Below are 15,220 nucleotides of genomic sequence, written 5' to 3'. Positions count from 1 at the left end.
GTGGCGCACGGGCTTAGCTGCTCCGCGGCATGTGGGATCTTCCTGGACCAGGGCTTGAACCCGTGTCCCCTGCATCGGCAGGCGGTTTCCCAACCACTGCGCCACCAGGGAAGTCCGTCACATGGTTTTATTGATTACCATTTTGTGGTATGCTTTTTAGCTGTTCTCTTCTTATTAGCAATAGTAATAACACTTCCCGAGCTCCTCCTCAGGGCCAGGAGCTCTGGTCCATCCTGAGGGGGTGGAAGGCAGAGGATGAACAAGAGGACCCATGGATAAGATAACTTCAGACAGCAATGCGGGCAATGAAGAAAAGGAGAGGAAGTGAGGAGTTCAAGGTCTGGGGGCGGCCACCTTGGGTTGGGGCACGGGGAGAGCCCTCTAGAGGACCCAGCTGGGCCGGTCACAGGGCATGCGTCACAATGCAGTGTGGTAAGGACTACTGTTGATGGAAAGTAGGGGGAGGGGAGTACTCACTTGGCTCCCAGGTCTGGGTGGATGGAAGAGGGTACCTGGGCAGTGGGGAATTACAGGCCAAAAGCACAGGGTGTAAAGTAAGAGCAGAGGCCCTGCAGTCTGAGAGAGGACAGTGCTGGGGCACATGGGTAGAGGGGCTGAGAGCCTGGACTCCTGCATCTGGAGGGAGTAGAGAGTGGTCCTGGGCCGCCAAGTACTATGAGCAGGGCTATTGGCCTCTGGGGATGCAGGGCCTGTATTCTCCTAATAGACCTGGCATTAACTTCCAGCCAGTCTTTTCAGTACTCTTGGGGCACTTTTCCCAGGTCCTGGGGCTGGGCAGCTGTGAATCTAGCAGAAAACAGGGTCCCTGGGGAAGGGTTGTGAGAAATGCCCCCAAGTCCGCAGGGCCTGGGAAGAGCCGAGGCTGCCAAGCCCAATGGGTGATGGGGAGGGGGGAACCCTGGAGGAACAATCCCTGCTCTGTCCACTTGTTTCCCACAGACTCAAGCCAAACCAAACCACTGCCCGGTCCAGTTCTGCTTCCAACCAATCCTGGTGTACCTCCCAGACTCCGCCTTCCTTTCTCAGGCTCCCACCCCAGTCCCACTCCCTTCAGAACCCCAGGAGTCCAGGCCCCAAGACTCCTCCTCCCCCAGAACTCAGGAGCCCCAATCCATTCTCCTCAGGACCCAGAAGCTCAGGTCCCCAGCCCCCTTAGAACCTGAAACTCCAGCCTCTGGTTGGTGTCGGGCGTCCCCTAGTGGAGCGCAGAGCGCAGTGTGGGTCTGGCCTGTGATTCACTTAACAGTTAGTAGGAATGGAAGAATTTACTTGGTCACTCGGAAGACATGGGGGAGGGCTTTACAAGGGCCCCGTCTGAGGTCACAGTCCAGCTAAGAGCCTCTTGTGTTCCAACAGATCAGGACTCTGCGGTAGATGAGCGAGGACGTTGGGGGACCTAGAGCTGAGAGCAGAGATGGGGTAACAATGAAACCGGAGAAGATGACGCTTCAAAGCTCCTCACCTGCCTGGGCTTTCTATGGTTCTCTATTTACGTGTGTACATGTAATTTTGTACTTTTTAAAAAGTAGCCCACAAAAATCTCAATCCGCCCATCTTGTGGGGGACTTCATCAGTATGTTCATTTCATCCCTAGACTTGAAGACTGGGTCTACAATTTCACAGAATCGTTATTACTATCATTGTTGTCTGTAAGAGAAGGGGACCAGGCAAGAAATTTTCTTTTTTTTAAAAAAAATAATTAACTAATTAACTTATTTGGCTGTGTTGGGTCTTCGTTGCCGTGCGTGGGCTTCTCACTGCGGTGGCTTCTCTTGCTGCAGAGCACCGGCTCTAGGTGCGGCACGCGGGCTTGGTTGCTCCGCAACACTCAGGATCTTCCTGGACTAGGGCTCGAACCTGTGCCCCCTGCATTGGCAGGCAGATTCTTAACCACTGCACCACAAGGGAAGTTCCAAGAAGTCTTCCAAGGTTTCTTCTTGTCCTTGTGTTGGTTCACAGAGGTAATTCATTCACCTTCCCCACTCAAAGTTTCATCCTTTCTTTCACTCGGCAATCATGCCCTGGGACAGTGCTGGAGACACACCCATCTCTGTCAGTGATGACACAAAGTGGGCAGGGAGGGGGTGGGGAGTCCAGGGATCTAGGAGGACTGGGAGGCGGTGCCCCGCCCCATCTGGGGGCCAGGGAGGAGGGATAATACTATTGAGCTGAGACCACGAGGAAAGTGGAGGATTATCAATAGACAGTAAAATGATAAATAAATAATTAAAATATCTCTATGCAAAGCTTCCTCTCCTTTTCAGATAATATGTAAAGTTCATAATAACAGTTCGTGATACTGATCACTTACTAAGCCCCACACTGAGGACCCGGGCCAGGTGTTTTATATTCTTGATTTCACTGGGTCTTCCCAATAACCCGGCGGGGCAAAGACGGAGAGGAATAGCGGGTACCATTATAGTGCCTGGCTTATAAAAGAGGAAGAAAATGAAGCCCAAAGAGATAGGTCACTTGTCCGGGATCGTTTAGTCGGTCAGTATCATAATCAGGGTCTGAACCCAGGTCAGACTTCCACCCAATTCACTGGTGAAGGTTTAAAAGCCGCTGAGTCTTCTGTCCTCTCTGGGCCTCTATAATTCCTTCTCCGGGCCAAGGGTCTCTCAACACGTGTCCAAGCCCGGAGCTGTAGGAAGATAGCTAATGAAAAAGTACGGAGCTCTTAGAGCCCTTGAAGCCGAGGCCACACCTGCGAGGTTTACTAGAAAGCGGACCTCTAAGGAACGCGCATGCGCATTAAACTAGGCGGCCCGAAAACTTAGGGAGGGGCTGACAAGGTCCGATTTGGAAGTGTGGTGGCGTGAGAACACTGAAATAGTAACTAAATGCACAGAACTATAACCTAGGGAGACTTGTCGGAGGAAAGGGCTGCGTTAGGAAGAGGGGTCTGAAAGCGAGGCCACGGACCAAAGATCCTGCCCTCCGAATCTTGCGTGCGGAGACCGGGAAGGTTCCTTTAACGCAGGAGGAGCGTGGTTCAAGTGGAGCGCCTCGAAGCGTTACGGTGGCCGGGAAAGCTTAAGAAACTTGGAACTTAAAGAATAGGCGGGGCAAAGTGGACCCCAGTTATACGACCCAGGAGGCTCGTATAACTGGAAGAAGGGGGTTATTCGTGGGGGCAGAAAGAACGGAGGCTTTGGGAAGCGTACATGTTGGCCAAGAAAGCCCTGGGAGTTCGGGGCATGCACTCTGTCTACTAGGCGAAAACAAACGGGCTGCGACGGAACGGAGAGTACGGTGGCCTGCTTGGTCCTTTCATAGACTGAAGCGGCTTCTGAGAGGCGTGGCTGAGGCGCTTGCGGGTTACGGTGGCCGGCAGGTCGGGCAAAGCTTGAAATCTCGCGCGATCGCGCTGGAGCCGTCGGGGACGGGGCGGGGCTGGCGGCGGGGGCGGGGACCCGGAGCGGGAAGATGGCGGCCGCGCAGGAGGCGGACGGGGCCGGCAGCGCCGTAGTGGCGGCCGGGGGAGGCAGCTCCGGTCAGGTACGGAGGCCGAGAGGGGCCTGAGGGGCTTTTCCCCACCCGGGGGGCCTCCCACGGGGCGTGTCCTGCCTCTTGTCACGGAATCCTGTGCACTGGGGGCTCCTTGCCCATAGGGACCTTGAATACCGGGCCCAGGTGGGGCCGGGCAGCCCGGGAGGCTGGACAGTGCAGGGATCGGGGCCCTGTTGCGCGCCGGGTCCCCTGCATGCTCGCGCCGGGCGGCCACCAGGCTCGTTGCTCGAGCTGAGGACACAGTGGCGCGGAGGGGCGCAGACTTGTACCCAAGCGCCCTGGGTTCTCGACTCCGTGATTCCAGGCTCCAGGACAGTTCCTGGCTGACGTTCACGGGGTGCTCTAGGTGTGGGCAATGATTGATTGATTGGGAGTTTTCTAACTCTGGGGAAGTCAGGTAATCATTGTGGATAAGGGCACGTGCTGTGGAGGCTGACAGACCCATTTTATAGTCAGGAATCCAAGGAACAGACAAAGGCTCCTACAGAAGGTCACCCAGGTTAGATCTGGGATCCATTCCCTGTAGAACCTACCAGCCATTGCTGAAGCAAGGTGGTCGGGACTGAGATGGGTTTACTTTCAGCATAAAGTAGTCCTATGCGGGAATTCGTCCCGGTACTGATGACTTCTGACCCATTGCCACTTGAACTAAACTGAGGCTGCAGAACATACTAGTTCAGGCAGCCACCGTTCAGACGTTTAGGGAATCGATGGAGTGACAGCGAGTTGCTGTCGACCCACCCACTGGGATGTCATTGACACGTGGGAGGCAGCACAGGGGAGAAGAGTGCAGGTTGGGAGGGGAAAACGAAGCTGAAGCTGGCTCTCTGTGACCTTGGAAAGTTCCTTTCCCCCTTCATTTCTCCAGTAGTAAATGGAGGGATTGGACGGGAGGGCCAGCCCTGTGATGGGCCATGAAGATGGCTCCAGCCATGTCCCTTCGTCAGTGGAGTGAGAGAGAAGACTGGTGTGTAAACAAAGAATTATAATCCTGGATGACAAGGATGGTGACAAAAAGTCCGTGTCAGAAACTGAGGGAGCCCAGAGGAGGAGCAAATAATATCACCTGGGGAGGACACTAGGGTGAGATTTGTGTGACAGAGCCAGCATCCTTGGTCTGGATCTTTTCAGCATCTTCAACCAGGGCCTGGCCCTGGGGGCAGCCCTAGGAAATGTTTTTCTCCATCGTTAGGGGCTTCCCAGTCTCGCTGAAAGATATTTCCCCCTCTGCGTTTCTATTGATTATTGGGTGGGGGGTGATCAGAGAGACTAGGGCTCAGGGTGCCCTGATTGCCCTGAGCTTACAGAGGACCCCTTCCCCCTCCTCTTGTCCCACTTCTGCTTAAAATCTTGCAAGACCTATTCCTTTGCTTTCAGGATTAAGTACAAATTCTTCGGTAGATCAAGGCTTTGCATGATCTGCCCTTTTTCCTCAGACTAGGCTAGGATTTCTCAACCTCAGCACTATTGACATTTGGGGTTGGATAATTCTTCGTGGTAGGGGGCCGTCCTGTGCATTGTAAGATGTTTAGCAGCATCCCTGGCCATGCTGGATATCAGTAGCACACACATCATTCCCCAGTTGTGACAACTAAAAATGTCTCCAGATGTTGCTAAGTGTCCTCTGGGGGGCAGAGTCGTCCCCGCTTGAGTCACTGGACAAGAGGCGCATCAGCCACTGGGAAGCTCTTTCATTTCCAGGAGTGCGCTTCGCGCTCTCTCTCCGCCTTGTAGCCTTTGCACATGTTTCCCTTTACCTGCCTGATCCTTATTAGTCCTGTGCATCTCAGGTGTTCTCTCCCCTAGGAAGCCTCTCTGACCCTCTCAGACTGGGTCAGGGCTCCAAAAGTCCCTGGGCTCCTCTGCCCCAGCCCTGCCCACTCTGGGTTGTCACTGTCTGTCTCTTCCAGTGGACCGGGAGCCCCTGGAGGGCAGAGCAGGAACTGTCTTGGTCACCACTGTGTGCCTAGCACTTCCCAGCTCAGGACCAGGCACAGAGCAAGCCCTCAGCGTTAGTGGAATGAATGGGTCTTGAGGCAGAGGCTGGGCTGAGGTGGAATTCCCATGGTGGACGCAGGCAGTCAGGGAGGATGCCCTGACTTCCTCCCAGCCGCGGCCCAGTCTCATGGCCTCAGCTGCTTCCTGGGCCCCTTAGTGGGTGTTCCGGGGATTGTGTGTGAGAGTGGGCTCATGGGTGCAAGAGCAGGAACTACTTCTTAGTCACGGCTGTGTCCACAGCCACCGCTGCCCTCTCCTGGCTCATGCGCAGACCCTCAGCGATCTCCTGCTCCCGCCAGCCTGCTCCTCCTTCAGGCGGGGACTCAGACACCAGGCCCACAGCCCTGGTCATCATCGCTTCAGCTGACGTGGGTTGAGTCCCCACTGCATGCTGGTCCCCCTGCTGACGCTGGGACACGGCTATGAACAGAACCGAGGCCCTGCCCTCTTGGAGCCCATGTATTTGTTGAGGGCTGGGAGTGGGGTGTGGGGTGGGGTTGGGGACAGGGACAGTGAACAAGGTAAAGAAGAAAAATATACAGCGGCTCCGATGGTGCTAAGTGCCATGGGCAGAACTAAAGCTGGGGAGGAGCATAGGAAGTGAGGGGTGGGTAGGAGTTTTGCCATTTAAATACAGTGGTCTGGGAAGGGCTTTCTGAGGAGGTGACGTTTGAACAAAGACCTAAAGGAGAAGAGGGAGGGAGGCCCACATATGGTGGGGGAAAGCCTTTCTGGTAAAGAGAACAGCCAGTGCAAAGGCCCTGAGGAGGAACAGGTGTGATGAGGGAGCGGCAGGGAGGCTGATGTGGCTGGAACTGGTGACTGAGGGGAGCAGGTTGAGAGCAGACGGGCACAGAGGATGCTGCCAGGCCTCAGAGGCCCTGATGACAACTTTGCCTGTACTCTGAGGGAAGTGGAGCCACAGGACAGTTGCCTTTTTATTGAAGTGTAATTTAGATACCGTAACATTCACCTGTTGTCAGTGTAGAGTTCAGTGGTTTACAGTACATTTATGCAGTTGTGCCGTACAGTCACCACCGCCGTGTGTTCTGAGAACACTCCCATCCCTGCAAAACGCTCCCTTGTTCCCTTTTGCACTTTCTCTGCCCCCAGCAGTGTCCCTTTTTATTGCTCAGTAGTATTCCATTGTGCAGATCCATCACCGGTCATTCATCAGAAGGCTTTTGGGTTGTTTCTGGCTTTACAGGTAACAGTGCTAGGAACATTTGCGTGTAAGCTTTTGTGTGGAGGCAGAGACCTCAGAGTGGGATTGCTGGTTCGGATGGCAGGGGCACATTTAGCTTTTTCAGTATCTGCGTATTTTTCAAAGCAGCAGCTCCATTTCTCCCACCAGCAGCGTACAGCTCTTTCAGTTTCTCCACATCCTCGTCAGCACTTGTGATTGTCCGTCTTTTCAATTACGGGCATCCTAGTGAAGTAGCACCTTGCATTTGGCTTTCCTTTGCATTTCCCGGGGAGGGTTTCCAGCTAGCTTGTCCACCATTTGCAGGTAAGAGAACAGACCTGGGAGCCAGCTAGACATGGGTTCAAATCCTTTCCCGGCCTCAAGCTTCCTTTTCTTGATCCAGAATCAGCTCAGACCTGCTGCAAACCCATGCTTGGCCCCCCAGTGCTCCCAGGAGCGAGGCCAGCCCTGAACAAGGGGGCCCTGTGCCTATTCGACCTTGCCCGCCCCTCAGACAAACCTTGGTCCACACCTTTTCTCTGCCTTAGACACACTTCACCCAAATGTCAAAGACAGCTCCTCTGGAGGCCTCCCTAACCCCCCCCCACCCTCCCCGCTCACCCCCTCTGCTTGTTTCCCCTGGAACACTTTCCTGTTTACCTTTGTTAATTACCCTGGTCACTGTTCCGCCGGTGCCTTTCCCTCCAGACCCTGAGCTCCGGGAGGGCAGACCCCAGGGCTGCACGGCCACCACTGAGCCTGCTGCCCGGCACTGGGCCCGGCGCACAGGAGGTTCTCAGGAATTACTTTCATCGACACACAAAGGAAATCTTTTCTACCCTAAACGTAGCGGTATGATCACAGCCTGGCCCTTGGGTCAGAGGTGAAGAGCCAGAGAGGGAAGTGACCCGCCCAAGTCTCACAGCCAGGAACCACAGGACCGGCCCACAGCCCAGGTCTGTTGGACCCCAGAGCCCCACCTTTTACCACAGTGCTCTTCTGTACTTGGAAGATGAAAGGGAAGAGCTCTTGCTGGTGAAGGGGACAGGAAGTGACAAGTGACACCTTTAACAGGTGCTGGCCTCAGCTTCGTGGCAGCCTCATCTGGCTTTGGGAGCCTCTGTGCCTACTCTCAGGGGCATTTGAAGCCGACAGAAGACGATGCAGAGGAGCGGGCTTGGGGCAGGAGCTGGGGGACTGGGGAGGCCCAGGAGTAGGTGGATTGGTGGCCTGAGTGTTCAGGGCAAGCCCTTCGGGGAGCGTTTGTTGATTCCATGAGTGTTTATTGAGCCCCTGCTCTCTGCCAGCCCTGGGCTGGGCAATGCTCCCACCTGACAGCCATCATGACAGTCCTGGTCCTGCCTCTTAAAAGCTGGAGGCTGAGGGGACAGCTGGCGGGAGGGAAGAGGGCAGGACAGGGGAGCCAGCAGGTGCAAAGAGAGGGGCAGGAGGAATTTCCCCATCTCGGGCCCTTCCAACCTGACATCCTGAAATTCTCCGCTTCTGAGCTGCTGTTTCTGAACGAAGATCGTTTCTTTGGGAAGCCCCGCCTGACTCCCCGGCCTGCCCGCACTGCTGTCATCGTGCTGCCATCATCCTTCCTGAGTGACCCAGACAAGTGGCCTAGGCTCCCTGAGTCCCCGTTTGCTCGGCTGCCAGATGGCGGTGTTCCTAGTTCTGGCCTCACGGGGTGGTCTGTGCTGTGTACATCTCACGCACCTCTGTGTGGCTCATGGGAGTGTGGCTCACGCTCTGATTGTGTTTCCCTGTGTCTGTCTCACCTGCTAGATCCAGAGCCCCTGGAGGGATGGGCCCCCCACACGGCTGGCCACAGAGGAGGCGTCAAGAATTGTTTGCCCCCGGAAGGACCTTTCAGATACACCCAGGCCTTGCAGAATCTGACACCTGCCGCCTAACCCCTTCTACGTTGTCCCCAGTAGCCGTCTCCTTGCATCCTGGGCTCCAGCCCCAGGGAGCATCCTGGAGTCAGACTGTCTCTTCTTGTCTGCACCTGCTGCTTCCCTCGTTGCCTCCTCTGCGCCAGCCAACTGGTTAGGATTTAGGGCTCAGCTCTGACGTCTCCTCCTCCAGGACCCCTCCCTGACCCCCAGGATGGGCCAGGCGCCCTCTCTGTGCTCAGCCCTTACCGGGCCTTGGCACATGGTGGTGCCTACAACAGCCTTGGCGCCTCAGGATGCATCCTCCCTCCTCACCCTGGCCTCTGTCCCTGCAGGTGACTAGCAATGGCATCATCGGGAGGGACCCGCCAGCAGAGACCCAGCCCCAGAACCCGCCAGCCCAGCCGGCACCCAACGCCTGGCAGGTCATCAAAGGCGTGCTGTTCAGGTGAGCAGATGTAGCTTTGGTTTTGTTCATTGAAAAAAGTTCAAGTAAGAAAAGCATAAAGAGGAAGGGAGGGAATTCTCTGGCAGTCCAGTGGTTAGGACTCCGTGCTTCAGCTGCAGGGGGCACGGGTTCGATCCCTGGTTGGGGAACTAAGATCCTGCAAGCCATGTGGTGCAGCCAAACAAACAAACACATTTTTTAGAAAGAGAGGAAAGGAAAGAATCACTGAGGATTACCATCATTACTGTACTGCTGGAGATCCTTTTTACTGTCTCATAATTCTGGGGGCGGGAAGTCTGAGATTGAGGTGTCAGGATGTCTGGTTTCCTCTGAGGCCTCTCTCCTTGCCTTGTAGCTGGCCGTCTTCCTGTCTTCACATGGTCTTTCTTCTGTGTTGTCTGTGTCCTAATCGCCCCTTCCTATATGGGCAGCAGTCAGACTGGATTAGGGCCCACCCTAAGTGATGGCCTCACTTGGCCTTAGTCACCTCTTTAAAGGCCTTATCTGCACACGCAGTCACTGAGATACTGAGGGTTAGAACTGCAACACATGAATTTGGAGGGGGGCGGGACACAATTCAGCCGCAACATCCACGTTAACATAAAACTTAGCATTTTGACTATCTTTAAGTGCACCGCTCGGTGGCATTAAGTAGATTGGCATTGTTGTGCAGCCGTCAGACCATTTATCTCCAGAACTTCTTCATCTTCCCCAAACTGAAGCTCTGTACCCATTAAACACGAACTCCTCATTCTCCCTCCTCCCCCCAGCCCCTGGCCAGCGCCACTCTTACCTTCCGTTTCTGTGAGTTTGACTGCTCTGGGTGCCTCCTGTACGTGAAGTCATACCGGCTGTGTCTTTGAGACCGGCTGGCGGTGATCCTTTTACACGTGGGTGCATATGACCGTTCCCAGGCACCGCGAGTACAGGGCCTGCCTCCTGGAAGCCTGGCCTCTGAGTGAGGCCCTGGGGAGCTGCTGGGAGGGCACAGGGGGATCCATCCGGGACTGGCTTTCCTCATCCGTGGAGCCCCTCCTTACTGGACACCTCCGTGTCCAGTAAGGACTTAGAATTTTCTGATATATCAGTTTCTTCTTTTCATGCTTCAAGCAGCTAGGAATAAAGATTGTTTTTCTCTTTTCCTTCATTTTTACATAAGAGGTAGCCTATTTTACACAGTTCTACACCTTGATTTTTTTTTTTCATTAACACTATATGTTAGAAATCTTTCCACATCAGTACATAAGGGAGCTTCCTTCAGATAGACATTTTTAATACAGCCACAGTGCAGGCTAATTTCCTTCCTTAGGACCAGGCGCCACCACGAATCAGTCCCGGTGGGCGCTGGAAGACTCTCTCCATCTGGAGTTCGTAGATGGGATTCAGGGTTTGTTTTCAGGGGCCTGTGAACTCTCTGAAGCATCGAGCACATTGGGGGACAATGGCCTTTTTTGAGAGTAGAGGGTAGAGCTCATGGTTTTCAGCACATCCTCCAACTATACCAGTGGTTACCTGGAGCGGGGGGCAGGGTGGGAGGGGGAGTTGTCGTATGTCTTTTCTTTTCTTTTTTTTTTTTTTTTAACATCTTTATTGGAGTATAATTGTTTTACAATAGTGTGTTAGTTTTTCCTTTACAACAAAGTGAATCAGTTATACATATACATATGTTCCCATATCTCTTCCCTCTTGCGTCACACTCTCTCCCACCCTCCCTATCCCACCCTCTAGGTGGTCACAAAGTACAGAGGTGATCTCCCTGTGCTATGCAGCAGCTTCCCACCAGCTATCTAATTTACATTTGATAGTGTGTATATGTCCCTGCCACTCTCTCACTTCGTCTCAGCCCACCCTTCCCCCTCCCCATATCCTCAAGTCCATGCTCTAGTAAGTCTGTGTTTTATTCCTGTCCTACCACTAATCTCTTCATGACATTTCTTCCCCTTAGAGTCCATATATATGTGTTAGCATACGGTATTTGTTTTTCTCCTTCTGACTGACTTCACTCTGTATGACAGACTCCAGGTCCATCCACCTCATTATAAATAACTCAGTTTCATTTCTTTTAATGGCTGAGTAATATTCCATTGTATATATGTGCCACATCTTCTTTATCCATTCATCTGTTGATGGACACTTAGGTTGCTTCCATGTCCTGGCTATTGTAAATAGAGCTGCAATGAACATTTTGGTACATGAGTCTTTCTGAATTATGGTTTTCTCAGGGTATATCGTATGTCTTTTCATACACTTAAAATTTCCCCGTGAATGTAGAAGGCCTACTTGGGGTGGGAGGGAGGATATGAAGTTGAAAAGCATTAGATGAGGGCCAGCCCTGGTGTCCTAGGGCAGGGCTTCCTGGTCTGGGGTGCGGGGAGGGAGGGCTCACGGTGAGCAGATGTTCTTCAGGGAACTGGGGATCTGGAATCCTACAGAAAGTCTGGTCCAGTCTGCCTCGTCTCACACACGGAGACCCAGGAGCCCAGAGTGCGTGGGCCCCCTGCGGGCCACACGCTAAGCCGGGGCACCGCTGCCTGTGCGTGTCCTTGCTCACACACTCTCCCTTGGCATATTTGCTAAAATGGGAGCCTCCCTTGGAAATGGAGGGGTCCTCAGGAATTGCCAGTTCCAGACCTTCCCCAGCCGTGTGCAACACGCACCTCCTGGGGTGGTGGGAGGCAGCAGATAGCTCACCTGGGCCATGGCCCCTGAGACCCTGGACCCCAGGGCTCCATGGCTTGTACAGGCAGAGGCAAGTCTCTGTGCCTGATGCTGCCCTTTGGCGTGGTTTGGGGCTCAGCAGGGAGGCACCCACTAACGCTAGAATCCTCTCCTAGTGTTTTTCCATTCTGAAGTTTTTTGTATGCCTTTTTCCTGTGATGAAAATAACAATGACAGCTAACACTTCTAAAACACTTACTGTATGTACCAGGCTCCATTCTAGATGATGTATCATATCGTGTGTGTGTATCAACGCATTTAATGCTTGTAGACAACCCTTCGAGTTAAGAAGTGTTATTATCCCTATTTTTTTTTTTTTCATTTATTTATTTTTGGCTGCTTTGGTTCTTTGTTGCTGTGCGTGGCTTTCTCTAGTTGCAGCGAGCGGGGACTACTCTTCGTTGCGGTGCGCGGGCTTCTCATGGCAGTGGTTTCTCTTGTTGCAGAGTGCAGGCTCCAGGCGCACAGGCTTCAGTAGTTGTGGCACATGGGCTCAGTAGTTGTGGCTCATGGGCTCTAGAGCGCGGGCTCAGTAGTTGTGGGACACAGGCTTAGTTGCTCCGCGGCATGTGGGATCTTCCCAGACCAGGGCTCGAACCCATGTCCCCTGCATTGGCAGGTGGATTCTTAACCACTGTGCCACCAGGGAAGCCCTGTTATGCCTATTTTAACTGTTGAGGAAATGGAGGCCTAGAGAGGTTAAGGGTCTTGCCTGAGGTCACCCAGTCGGGAAGTAGGAGAGCTGGGCCTCGGATACAGATATTGCAACTTAGAGGCTGAGCACTTAACCTCTCTGCTATACAGTTGATCCTTGAACACCATGGGGATGGAGGGGGCCGACCCTGTGTATCCACGTATCACTTACAGTTGGCCCTCTGTACTAGCGATTCCTCCATATCTGTGGTTCCACATCCACAGATTCAACCATCCATGGATTGTGTAGTACTGTAGTATTTACTGTTGAAAAAGATTCGTATAAGTGGACCCACACACTTCAAACCTTTGTTGTTCAAGGGTCAACTGTATTGTTTTTCACACCTGCAATCAATAAGTACTTGTCTTATTTAATAATTATAGAGCTGCATGTATCTGAGAGACCCAAATTAACACAATAGAAGTTTCCCTCTCTCTCATGTACTATTCTGGACCTAGGCAGACCAGGATTCTGCAGTCTTCTGCATCCCAGATTCCTTCCTGCTCTTTGTTCCACCATTGCTAGGTTTTGCCCTTTATCCTCATGGCCTACTATGGGTGCTGAGGATAAGACCATCACGTCCACATTCCAGGAGGGAAGAAGAAATAAAGGACGGATGCTCTTTCTCTTTAAGACACTTCCCCAAAGTCCAGTAAACACACTGTTTTTACATTTTATTGGCCAGAACTTCACCATGTGTCCACACCTGGCTGTAAGGCTGGATTTTGTAGTCTTTATTCCAGGTAGCCAAGGGGTCCAGTTAAAATTTAGGAGTCTTCTTTCTGAGGGAAAATGGAAAGATGAATATTGGGAAACAACTAGCAGTCTGCTACAGTTTTATTGTGGGGCTTTTATTTTGTTCATTAAAAAATATTCAAAAAGAAAAGCATAAAGAAGAAAATAAAAAATCACCTGAAGGCAACCATTCATCATTACTGTATTGGTGGTGATCCTTTCCCATGTTGATTCATGTGCATGCTGTTTTTACTGTGCAGAATTCTTTTAGAGACAGTATTGTGTTTTGAGGCATTCTGGGTTTTTTCGCTTACCCCTAGGCCTTCCCTATTCCCCCAAACCAAGGGAGTCCATTTTAAAGTCTGATGTGTATTTTATACCTTTCTCTACTTTTATGTTGACATAAAGGTGCATTACAAATTGTTGGGTTTTTTTTTTATTGTGGCAAAATATGTATAACAAAATCTACCATTTTAACGATTTTAACCATTTTTAAGTGTATAATTCTGCGGCATTAAGTACATCCACATTATCGTGCAGCCATCTCTGCCATCCATCTCCAGAACTTTTTCATCTTCCTCAACTGGAACTGTCCCCATTAAACACTAACTCCCATTTCTCTTTCCCCCAGCCCAGGTTGTTGTTTTTGTTTTAACATAGTATATTACACAAAAATGGATGGCTACTCTGTACACTTCCTTTCATCTTGCCTTTCTCTTTAGACAGCGTATCCTGTAAATATCTCCACTTCATTTGCAACTCAAAGACTGTGTATTATGTCTATGCAATTTTGTAAATGGAGAAAATGACTCTTAATATATTTGTTTTAACTATCATTTTGTTTCCATTTTGATTTTTTTCTGTCATGTTATTCCTGGTGGATACTTCTGAAGCTCTCTCTCAATATACATGTTGAGGGGTTTGTAACGTTCTGAAACCTCCAGTCCTTCTGAGCATCTCAGATTTGGGGTTCTTTTTTGTTCTTTTTTTAAAAAAAGTTTTTATTGGAAAATGGTTGCTTTACAATGTTGTGTGAGCCTCCGCTGCACGACAGAATGAATCAGCCATACACATACGGGTAGCCCCTCCCTCTGGACTTCCCTCCCATTTAGGTCACCACAGGGCATTAGGTAGGTTGGTTTTTGTTTCTGCTGCTTCTCACTCATAGTGTCTTGTTTCCTTGTGCTCCTGGCTTATCTTTGGCTGTGTGTTGATCATCATACTTGGAAAATTATTTATAGGAATCATTTCAGGCCTAGGATGAACCTGTTTTCCTACAGAGAGGACTTGCTTTGCCCCTGCCGGCTGCCTGGGGCATTGTCGTTCGGGCTCTTCTTGTACCAGGTTCAAGGCTCTGGCTGTGCCCACCTGGTGTGCAACTCTGAGGAGGGCTAGGCCACACCTGCTTCCCCTTGTCCTTGGCGGGGAGCCCTGTGGAGCCTTAGCTTCTCATAGAGTAGGTCTCTGGTTACCTTGTGTGGGCCCTGGGCTGGCGTTTTTGTTCACCCATCGAAACACCTAGCAGATGTCCTCAAACACAAAAAAGAAGCTTCCCCAAAAAAAGGAAAAACAGCAGGGACTTACTGTATAGCATAGAAAACTATATTCAATATCTCGTAATAACGTATAATGGAAAAGAATCGAAAAAAGAATATATATACACGTTATATCATATATTATTAATTATATATATGTATATATAAAGATGTGTATATATAACTGAATCACATTGCTGTACACCTGACACTGAATCTAACACAACATTGTAAATCAACCATACTTCAGTTTAAAAAAGAAGAAGCTTCCAGGGCTCCTTTACTTTTTTTTTTTTTTTTAATTAATTAATTAATTTTGGGGGCTGCGTTAGGTCTTTGTTGCTATGCGCGGGCTTTCTCTAGTTGCGGCGAGCGGGGGCTACTCTTTGTTGCAGTGCACAAGCTTCTCATTGCGGTGGCTTCTCTTGTTGCGGAGCATGGGCTCTAGGCACACGGGCTTCAGTAATTGTGGCA

The 15,220-nt window shown here is 51.4% G+C and overlaps 1 protein-coding gene across 1 annotated transcript in view; it reads left to right on the top strand.

Annotated features, from left to right (window-relative positions):
* Positions 1 to 3,403: 3,403 nt before the first annotated feature.
* CLPTM1 (CLPTM1 regulator of GABA type A receptor forward trafficking) overlaps positions 3,404 to 15,220 on the top strand; it is a 29,312-nt gene continuing 17,495 nt past the window's right edge. The window contains exons 1-2 of the mRNA XM_059044541.2: positions 3,404 to 3,522; positions 8,952 to 9,064. Coding sequence (XP_058900524.1) covers positions 3,451 to 3,522; positions 8,952 to 9,064 — 185 coding nt within the window. The 5' untranslated portion in view covers positions 3,404 to 3,450. The remainder of the gene's footprint in view (positions 3,523 to 8,951; positions 9,065 to 15,220) is intronic.

Source organism: Kogia breviceps, chromosome 18 (assembly GCF_026419965.1).
Source record: "Kogia breviceps isolate mKogBre1 chromosome 18, mKogBre1 haplotype 1, whole genome shotgun sequence".
Taxonomy (NCBI): domain Eukaryota; kingdom Metazoa; phylum Chordata; class Mammalia; order Artiodactyla; family Physeteridae; genus Kogia; species Kogia breviceps.
Note: the sequence above shows the minus strand (reverse complement) of the source record. Positions and strands in the feature narration are given on the sequence as shown.